At 40.5% G+C, this 11,016-nt stretch overlaps 1 protein-coding gene across 5 annotated transcripts in view; it reads right to left on the bottom strand.

Moving 5' to 3' along the window:
• Positions 1 to 1,624: 1,624 nt before the first annotated feature.
• LOC146618278 (ubiquitin carboxyl-terminal hydrolase 2-like) overlaps positions 1,625 to 11,016 on the bottom strand; it is a 58,404-nt gene continuing 49,012 nt past the window's right edge. For all 5 annotated transcript variants that reach the window (XM_085370731.1, XM_085370729.1, XM_085370727.1 and 2 more), the window contains 10 exons: positions 10,372 to 10,495; positions 9,983 to 10,094; positions 9,781 to 9,891; positions 8,880 to 8,944; positions 8,617 to 8,720; positions 8,271 to 8,351; positions 7,091 to 7,169; positions 6,506 to 6,610; positions 5,999 to 6,119; positions 1,625 to 3,020 (listed from right to left, as the gene is read on the bottom strand). In XM_085370731.1, the coding sequence (XP_085226857.1) occupies positions 2,936 to 3,020; positions 5,999 to 6,119; positions 6,506 to 6,610; positions 7,091 to 7,169; positions 8,271 to 8,351; positions 8,617 to 8,720; positions 8,880 to 8,944; positions 9,781 to 9,891; positions 9,983 to 10,094; positions 10,372 to 10,495 (987 nt within the window). In that variant the 3' untranslated portion in view covers positions 1,625 to 2,935. The remainder of the gene's footprint in view (positions 3,021 to 5,998; positions 6,120 to 6,505; positions 6,611 to 7,090; positions 7,170 to 8,270; positions 8,352 to 8,616; positions 8,721 to 8,879; positions 8,945 to 9,780; positions 9,892 to 9,982; positions 10,095 to 10,371; positions 10,496 to 11,016) is intronic.

Here is an 11,016-nt window from a genome sequence, read left to right as displayed (position 1 = left end):
TTATGAGACCATCTTCTTCTTTCAGCGTCATTTTAAGGGTTGACACAGCAGATCGTCTGATTCCATCTCACTATATCCTGGCATCCTCCTCTGTCACACCAACCCTCTGCATGTCCTCCTTCACTACACACTCTACTGCCCTAGTCGCCTGTCTCAACTTCTCTCTGAACTCTGTGTGCTACATTCTTCCTATTATTAGACCACATTAAACTTTGCAAAGGCTCACAGTTTGGAATTTCATTGACAGGCTTCCTGACAGTGTCGATGCAGCTGTCTGCTTGGCTTCAGCTCTGCTTTTTGCAGTTGGTGAATTGGATTTCTCAATGTGTTTGCCCTATCAGTTGTTTCACAAAGTAGAATTAGATAAGTTATAACAGAACAGTATGGAAATCTATCAATCTGAATGGTTACTTTCAGGTAGAAGATACACGGTTCCACATTTTACATTTAAAAGATATAGATTCACTTAATGCTGCAGTGTGCAGGTCACACGATCAGTGATTTGTTGTGCTTTTATGTACTGCAGGTAAAATAAGTATTGAACATGCTTACCGAATGTATTTAATACTCCATACAAAAGCCTTTGGTTTCTCCATACAGTAGGCATCTTGAAGCTGGCATCACCAACAGTCACATGCATTTCTAAATGTGATTCTGTCTTCAAATCCTGTAGGTTCCTGGATTTCTGATTCTCATCATTTTCACTCTGTCTGAAATCTGGTGTGGGGAGCACCTAGTTGTGGATGTTTTTTCCACTTCTAGATTATGGCCACAACACTGCTCACCGGAACCTTCAGTAGTTTAGAAATACTTCTGGAACCGATGCCATCTGTATGTTTTGCAAGAATAATGTGGTGAAGGTCTTGAAGGAGCTCGCTGGTTTTACCCATCATGAGATGGTGCTTGTGTGACACCGTTTTGTAATGGATCAGCTGGGACTGAACTAGCTGATATTAATTTCCACTAAGTGGCAGCGTTGCTTTCTAATTACTGATAGATTTCAGCAGCTGTCATGACTTTCTGCACTTCCCTTTCTTCCCATGCTCAGTCCTTTTTCCCTGTTCCCATTTCTCATTACTACACATAATTTATGGACATCTACGGTTTGTTTTCTCTGCATGTGTGGATTGGATGGGTTGTTACCAACATCTGGTGAGAATTTCATGCCAGTAGCACCTTTAGAAATATATTTACTTAGAAAACGTATTTTACCCGTTGAATGTGCTGGTTATAAAGGTTGTACTGGTAGTGACTAGAACAAATGTTCTCTTTGGGAACAACAAACATTATTGTAGCTATCTCTGTCTTAACTATAAGACCAGATTCAGGCAGCTGCAGACTCTCTAGCAGAGACCAAAAAAATACAAAGACAGAAAGTAAAAGCACTGTTGCGCTCACTTTTATTCATGTGTATATATATATATATATATATATATATATATATATATATATATATATATATATATATATATATATATATATATATATATATATATGCATATATGCATATATGCATATATATATATATATATATATATATATATATATATATATATATATATATATATGCATATATATATATATATATATATATATATATATATATATATATATATATGCATATATATATATTTATATAGTCATGTGTTTGACTGCCACAGTTAAAAAGTATGACTCATCACATTATCACCTGTAAGCATAAATAATGACTTTTTTTTCTCTCTTGAAACCTGGTAAATAAACCAACTGAAAACAGTTACGGGTCATTTTCAGCACCATTGAATAGTACATTCTCTATATTGCATCAGGATATAAAAATATACAGATATAGTGTTTTTTAAAACATTCTTTCCATGTTGTTCAATGGCATGAAACAAGAGAGGAAGAAAAGACCCCATACTGACAATGAGGATTATTACCGTTATCATCTGTATTATTAATCTGTAGCCGACCCTTAGCGGACCGTGCGCTCATCCGTTCACAGCACTTTAAAAACATCAGTAGCAGCCACACGTGGGAGAAACAAATAAAATAAAACACGAGTTAGAGGCAGACTTCTTCTCTGGAACATTTCACGCTCACAGTGCCACCGACCCTCCCAACCACTTTTAGAGAACAAAAGAAAAACAGGAGAGTGATGGAGATGCTAATAGGGACCTGGGAGTGCTGGAGGGTTGTGGGAGGGAAAACCAAGCAGGCCGGTGGGCTGCAAGCTTCTCGTATCCATGACCAGTCCAGTTATAGACACGGTCTAAACACTGTACATCCACAGTCCAGGATGGTAACGATGCTAGGGGCCTCTATTAACCCCTACCCCACCCCAAAAACTATCAATGGAAAACCCTCAACATGAATTCAAAGCAGAAAAACGTGAAGAAAGAAAGCAAGAAGAAAAATAATAAACTGGGTCGTCTCAGTTTTAATGGTTTGAGGCAAACAAGAAGATCACAAAGAGAAGACGAAGAAGAAGGAAAGGCGTGGTCAGGACCAGAGTTCAGTTTGCAGTGCATAGAGAGGGGCTTCTGAGATGGAGACTGAGTCACCTGGTTGGTTCACTCAGATGGGATTATTGCCCTCTGTCAACCTCACACACACACACACACACACACACACACACACACACACACACACACACACACACACACACACACAGTAAACGCACGTCCACCCGCAACCAGCAACATGTGGGAGTACAAACGGAGAGCAGAATTAAAAAAGCCAGTGGTTTCCAGCCTGTCCCCCCATCCAGCAGTTTCTGTGGAGTGATGTGTATGTGTGTGTGTGTGTGTGTTTGTGTGAGCCATGTAATGTATGTCCAAGTAAAATTTCCAAACAGGCCAGGCTCCAACAGCACTTTCATGTGTTGCGTGTCCATCCGTCCAGTGTCTGTCTGTGAGTCAGAGTGGTGCTGTGGCCTGCCCTCCTCTACGACGCTTCACATCCGCGAGGAGCAAGCCAGCTCGTAGAACAAGACGTAGGCGTCGCTGCTGCGCACTTGGCTGGAGGACATTGGCGTTACTCTGAAAGTATATAAATAAAATAAAATTAAACTTAAGCCTTTGAACACTTGATTATAATGTATCATTTATATATTTTATTCAAGCAAAAATTATCTCATGATCCTCTGAGTGAGCTATAGGGTGTCTTTATAGATATTAACTGTAGACATAATCACAGTCTGTTTGAGCAGTTAGTATGCAGTAGGATGCCATATAGTGTAACTCCTATCTTACTCTAATAGAAATTACAACATGATAAATGGGATAAAAAGTCAAACTGAAAGTTAGTGCACGAAGGGAATGAAGCTGTCAGGCACTATAGTTGCTACTTCAGTCACACACTGCTGTCTAAAACAACCTGCCCAGACTTTGAATGTAATGACTAATTGAGTTAGCTGAAAGCTCCACCTGAGCCTCATATGTGTGTGAGTACATTTAGTAGAGCACCGCATTAAAAGCAGAATGTCTGAATTTGGTGATTTTGAGATGAGATGTCAAGTCTGAGGGAGCCCACGTGCTAACATGGTTTCCAAATGGATTAATTCTGTTGGCTAGTGCTGATGCCAGGAGGATGTGTAACAAATGATGTATGCCTTCCAGGAACGACTTTGATGCTTGATTAATAGGAGAGCATTAAATCAACGCTGCAGCCTGACATACGCCTTCCCTTAAACATCTGTTTGGTTGTGTGAGTGTAGAATACAGTACGAAGCATCTGTTAAATGTAACACAGTTGTAATTGTTTCTAGCTTGCTCATTATGCTGATGCAGCAATGTGGAACAGTGTCGAAATCTACAAGCGTTCTTGTTTTCTGAGCTTGAAATCATCAGTGTGCACTCAGTCGGCTGTCTTCTGTTATAGTAAAAGTTACTTTTGTTCAAGATTTATCAGCTCCAACGTGAGTAGCTCAGTTTCCGATGTAATGTTAGAACAAAGTAGAGATGGACCGATCCGATATTACGTATCGGTCCGATACTGACCTAAATTACTGGATCGGATATCGGAGAAAAATAAAAAATGTAATCCGATCCATTAAATATCACGAAAGCACCTCACAAAACTTGCAACACGCTGTAACTCACCTCAGAACGTTAGCACGTCGGAGCAGTATGCATCACGTGATAGAGCGGCTGTGGCATGCGGGACCTGTCGGTGGTCTGGATAGCATTTGGAGCTTCGCTAGCAACCCCGCATTTCATCTCCGACAAAGTTATCCCCGAGAGAAGTAAAGCACGTGTGTAAGTCCATCTCTGAATGTAAAGCATTCCTGCGTTAAGCTTAACGAGCGACTGCCTCTCGCTCTCCGGCTGCTACTTCAATCATGAAACTGCTTAATAATCAGCTGATCGGCTTTTCTGTCGCGAGTCCGTGTCTCTTGTTTGCTTTTGGCCCACTTTGCACCAGACAGAGGAAACCAGCGGCTGAACAACAGCAGCACGTTTAAGCTTGATCAGCTGTTGTTAGAATTTATTTATTATTACTTTCTACTCCAGGATCTTTTTCTATGTAGCTGACGGCTGGTAACTGTGCAGGGGCGGATCTAGCAAAGTTTAGCCAGGGGGGCCGATAGGGCATTAACAGGGAAAAGAGGGCACAAAGACATACTTTTCTTTCTTATTCTCATTTAAAATGTCGAGCTTTTAATTATTTAATATTTATCTGAATCTTACACCCAAAGTTTTAATCTGATGTAAAATGTATAGAAGTCCATTATTGTATATAGTAACTGTTAAGTCTAATATACCCTAGTAAGCTATAGTACTTTTTCCTTTGGGAAGGTACCATCTGTGCAGTCTGCAATTTTGTTGAAGAAAGATGTTGAATCTATTTAATATTTCTTGAAAAATAATTGATTTCTGTGTATTTTTTTTCACACTGCATCAAATTAAGGTTGATTACGTCGATTAAGCATCATGAGGTGGAGCGTGAGGGGTGGTTCCCTATTTTTTATTTATTTATTTTTGTTGTTGCTGGGAGTTGGAACCCTATTAGTTAGGTTGCTTAATATTTATGCTAAGTACTCTTTAAAATACCAGAATAGGGAGGATGGTGTAGGTTTAAGTTTATTAGATTGATCAGTATTGCTGAACTATGAAATTTTTTTTTTTTCATACAGGTATAACAGAATAGCTTTAGTGTAGTTGTTGTTTTAAACTTGAGTATGAACTTATACAAAATGCAGCAAGATATTTAAAAAACAGTTTTGTTGATTAAAAAACACTATATCGGATTCATATCGGTATCGGCAGATATCCAAATTTATGATATCGGTATCGGTATCGGACATAAAAAAGTGGTATCGTGCCATCTCTAGAACAAAGCAGACACACACGGGTAGAAAAGAAAAACAACACTAACGATTCACTGCCTCTTTATGGTGGCTTCACAGGGTTAATCTTACTTTGCAGTAATGCATATGTATATATACTGTATGCATGCTAGTGTATGAGGAGGTAAAGGAAACAAATTCACTTAGTCAATCTAATTTGCTTTGTTTCCATGCTGGAGTAACTTTCAGAATCATCATCAATTCATTTATCTTTCATGAAGCTATCAAATGGTTTCAGTGCCAGCGTGCATGCTGTACACTCCCAAACACACACACAGAACAGCGTGAGCTATGTGTAGTCATCAGCTATGTGTAGTACAACCCCCCAAGAGTGACGGAGAACCAGCATCAGACCTGACAACAGTGTTGAGTAAGAGGAAGCGTGGAAGGGTATGAATGAGTGCAGCGCAGCAGGAAACAGCCTGGAGTGACCAACGGGATGCTAAGCAGAGCAGATAGCACCCGCAACTCTTACTATCACTCCTCAACTCTGTTATCTTAGCCAGGGGGTGTTTGTGTGCTTGTGAGAGCAATAACAGCCTGTAAAATTATCATTATCAACGAGCTGACTTCTCCACACAGCTCCTATGATCTTCTACACGAACAGTGAACTGTCATAGTAACACTAAGTGTATGTGTGTGTCTGTGTGAGATTTGTGGCGAACCTACCTGGAGTCATTGAACGTGTACCATTCTCCCGAGCTGGGATTGCGACAGTAGGCTGTGTAGTGGCCGCCCATAGTGGTGCCTGAGTGGTTGGACACTGCGTACAGGTTGTACACTGCATTTACTGCAAGGCGACAAAACACATGTTTAAAGGGACAGTTCACCCAAAAATCAAATCTAGATATTGTCTCAATAGCCTGTAGTGATTGCTCACCACAATGGGCCATGACTTGAATATGGGGCCATCTAGTTCCATTATACTCCATTAAAGTATAATGGAACTAGAAAAAAATCTGAATGGAGAATAGTTTCATGTAGAAACCATTAGTTTAATGTTGTAGATCTGGGGCATTGGCTTGAACTGCTGCCTCACAGCACAAAGGCAGAAACTAGCTCACACCTAAACACTGAATAAACTTCTCTGTGAGCCAGAGAGAAAAGTTCTACATTTAGTGTAAACATAGCGTTCTGTGGCAGTCCACTCGTGGAGAGTACAAGCTCATTACTTACTGCTGTTTTCAGAGGCAAACTCCCGCAGGTCAAGATCCTTCATGGGGAAGTTAACAAATGTGGACAGTTTGCTGGTTCTTCGTGCCTCAGAGAAGCGCTTCAGGTCTTTAGAGGAAAGGGAGTCAAGGAACAGATGCTCTGCATACAGTAAACTGTACATCAAGCCAACATTCAACATGACTACTCGGAACGGCTTCACTCCACTGAGGCTTTAGAATGACACATCCATCACCTCAGTGACTTGACAAATTCATAACAGCCAATTAGCAGCTCGTTAAAACATCTGATCATGTGCACTGTCAGCGCTCACTCACTTAATTATACTGTTGGGCTTACACACATGACAACTTCCTGCCTCCATGGCAGAGCTGTCTGCTGCTAACTGTTCACAGCACTTTTCTATTGCAGCTATTGTCATAGCTGCAACAGAATAGCTAAGGGTCAGCTAATTACTAGAAAAACACTTTTTGCAATTCAGTAGAACAGAATACAAAGCAGTAAGTCATAAAATCTCAATAAAGCATTCAGCTACCCCACATGCCTCAGCACAGCATCACAGCAGGTGATGAATAAAGCAAAGGATACGCAGCACTAAAATCTTGGGGAATTTCTGTATTGTGAACTTTTTAGTGCATCTCCTCCTGGCTTTACATCTGTAGCACGTCTTTGAGAAGAAACAGAATAAGATCAGTCAGTGTTTAAGAACAGGAATCATAGAGGAACCACCACACAAGATAAAAAGCACAAGTTACTCACTCAGTCTAAACTATCTCTGACCATCTATGTGCAGCTTACATTTGTACTGAGCATAAAACAAACTGCAGTTTATAGATAGTTTCCCTTTTAGATGCTGTGTAAGTTCTGTGGGAGGGATTTTTTAATTTGAATTACTTTATAAGCATTTTACAGTTTGTTGTTGAACAGGAAAATTCCAAACCAGTTTTCCTAAATTTGCTGCTTCTGCAGTTACTTTGCTCTGCCTTTGTAGGGCAGTGTAACTCCTCTAATTACATGTATATGAAGAGTTTCTGAAGAAATACAGTTTTTTCTTATTTTTATATTTGTCCTGTCACACTGCTGGATGCTCACATTAAACATGACCAACAACACCTTTACATTTGTAAAAACAGTTCTACTGTCATTTATGATTCATTCAGATGTAAACATATTGTTGTGCACTTTGTGCGTCAAAGTATGAATTTGTTTTGAGAATTGTGTTTTTTACTTGTATTTATGTTGTATGGTCTACCTTACAATATAAAGTGCCTTGAGGCAACTGTTGCTGTGATTTGGCACTGTAAAAATAAAATTGAACTGAATTCTAGGTTTGCAGTTTGGTTTTGGAAATCCTACAATTGCAAGTTCAGGAGGAAGTCTTATGGCTTCTTTTAATGGCTTAAAGCCAGGCGAGGGGCAGCCAATAATATAGAAGTGAAAGGGTGGACGTAAAAGGACAGGAACTAAAGCAGCTTGTTTCAAACAGAGGATCAACTCAACTGAGTTAGGGGCAGCAACGAGCCCTGTATATGTTAATAGGGATTATTTTAAATTGTGAATCATGCAATTCTGTCATCGTCTAAGAATAAAAAAGGAGCTGAAATTAGCTTAATTATAAAGTAAACAATATAAACTCTTATACGCACAAATAAAACAAATTTCATGTTCTGTGTTAGCTGTGCTAACTCAACACTGGATAGGAAAAGTATGAAGTCAAAGTGGTGATTATCATAAGCTCTTTTTGTCAGTGCAAGCAGTGAACACCTACCGGCTTTTCATCCCCATCAAGGACGTCTTCTTTGGTGAAGAGTCGCATGCAGTCCATCAGACTCACCTCACCATAGCCCTTCTGAGCACAGATGCATTCACATTACATTCACACACACGAAGCAAAAACAAATAGAGACAGGAAAGAAATGAAGAAGCTCATATTAGGAGCTGTGGACACAGGAAGTGTTTCAATATTTAGTGCAAATCATCATAAAACACACACACACACACCCACACTCATACACTGATTGTGCTGACATTTGTGTCTGCTGCCCTTCTGGTACGCGTTACGTAAGAAGGACAAACACAGGTCCCTGTCTGGACCTGTGAGTCTGTGGTCTAACCTTGGCGATAGGCAGAGAGAGATCCCAGAAGGGGTCGAAGACAGTGGAGCAGAAACCACAGTGGCTGCAGGTCAATGAGCTCTTCAGCTGTCCCACAAACAGGTCTGGAGAAGCACAGATCAAAGAGTACATCAAAGAAACAGATGAGAAAGTTTATCTTCCTTTTCATTTCCATTTAACCACGTTCTGTTTATGTCTTGTATGTGCAAGGTGAATTTTCACATTGGTGACAAATAAAACTGAGCTGCAGCCCATTTACTCACCTACTATCTTACTGTCCTCTCGCTCCAGGTATTTACTCCACATCTTCTTCCCTTTCTCCTCATCTCTGAGGGGGGAGTATGAGTTAGAAGTTAGAAAGTGTAAGCCTTACATGAAGTGTAAGGCTTACACTTCATGTACATATGTAATGCCTGAGCCCCCAGCAGGCAGCTGATAGTTAGGAAGATGGCTAAGATGGGGGAAATCATACTGAGCTGTTGTGACACTGTAAAAGGGTTTCAAAAATAACAAAAAGCAACAAGAGAACCTGGCCTAATTTATCTTAACTACCAAGGTGTCCAAGAACCATTTTAGGGGATTAAAAAGATGCTTTACAGAAACACTTCCTCCTGTGAAACACTTTTTCATGCTGTGTGCAGATATTTTCCTGCAGTTTTAACAGTGCAGCAGAGAGGATGTGTTTTTAGGGCAATACTGGAAGTTGCTGGAATTAACTCTGACCCTTAAACAAACCGTGGTTAGATAACTGTTAATTATATCAATGAAAAACTGGAGCATTAAGTGCTTGTGGCCCCCAGAGAGGAAACAAATCAGCATGGGAGGTGAAACTATTGCACATGGCCTTGAATTAAAGATTAATGATGAGGCCTCAGTGATTAGTGCTGTCTTGGTTTGGGGCTTGTATTCATACTGTACGCTGCACATAACCTATTCAGAGATTTGGCCCTGATGTTTTTGAATTACTAAGCTAATGTGATTCAGGCTGGTTACGTATGAGTAAAAACTCTAATAAAATACAATAAACAGTTGTACTGTTCATCTGTGAAACTTCCAAACACATCCTCATCTCCAGCTAACAAAGTCCACTTTTAAAAACAAAACAAAACAGTGTTAGTGTGACTCAGTGCAGGTACACGCGCACGTGTCGGTCTGATTACTCACGGCAGGTGGTCGAAGTCCTCCACAGTGCCTCTCGGCCTCACAGTGACCCTGTTGACCTCGTTGTGCAGGCCGTCCAGGAGGAAGCGCAGGAACTCCTGAGCATCCTGTTGGCTGTGATACACCAAAACAGTTAGGGCTATGAAAATCAAAATCAGGTCACAAAAAAACAGAAAATAAAAAATAAAATGATTACAAAGCTTACTTGTATCCCACAAATCTGGGAGCATATCTCTGGATCTGTGTTTTAAATTCGGACGGGCTGACAGCCTCACTGCTGGATGATGTCCACATGGTCTGTAGCAGCTTGGCAAATTCTACCAACACAGCAGCAGCTAAGGTTATTCACACATGCTGGGACGTAAAATGCTTGTGTCACAGTGGAATGAAATGAAGGTAGGACTCTTTTTCATGCAAACTCTTAAAAGACCAAGAAAACCACTCTTGTTTTTACCTCTTCTAACATGCTTTCAGGTGAAATGTGCAAATCTTACAGAGATGCGGGGGGTAGGGGGGAATGAGTGTGCTGCTGGTGGACCGCTGTGAGGAGAGTTTGTTTTGGACTCTAAGGGGCCTGTGTGACATGTCTCTCACCTTCCATGAGGGCTGTGTTGGTGCGGCTGTTGTTGTTAAGGTCTCTGCGGTGGGAGTTGTGCAGGCAGTAGTCTCGCAGGCTTTGTGTGTTGCTAAGACACTGCAGGATACTGTTCATGAAACACTGTCAGGACAAAGCAGAGAAAACGGTTTGATTCCAGATGCTATAATCAAATCAGTTTATGCTTTTACTTAATTAATACTGTTAAGTTAAACGTATTACTATTCAAGTCCTAATTAATAAGATTTAAGACCAAACTTGACATGGACATCAAAAGCAACAAACACACTGTTGTCAGTTCAAAATGAACAATAAGGTCAAATTAATACAGGAAAAACTGTATTAAAAACTGTGACCCTGAATCCTCCCTTAGTTATGCTGCAATAGACGTAGGCTGCTGGGGATTCCCATGATGCATTGAGTTTTTCCTTTCCAGTCACCTTTCTCACTCACTATGTGTTGATAGACCTCTCTGCATTGAATCATATCTGTTATTAACCTCTGTCTCTCTTCCATAGCATGTCTTTCATCCTTTCTTCCTTCTCTTACCCCAACAGATGGCCCCGCCCTTCCCTGAGCCTGGTTCTGCCAGAGGTTTCTTCCTGTTAAAAGGGAGTTTTTCCTTCCCACTGTCGCCAAAGTGC

This window comes from Diplotaxodon limnothrissa, linkage group LG14, assembly GCF_057381915.1.
Source record: "Diplotaxodon limnothrissa isolate DT_005_m linkage group LG14, D_limnothrissa_male_GT1.1, whole genome shotgun sequence".
NCBI classification, from domain to species: domain Eukaryota; kingdom Metazoa; phylum Chordata; class Actinopteri; order Cichliformes; family Cichlidae; genus Diplotaxodon; species Diplotaxodon limnothrissa.
Note: the sequence above shows the minus strand (reverse complement) of the source record. Positions and strands in the feature narration are given on the sequence as shown.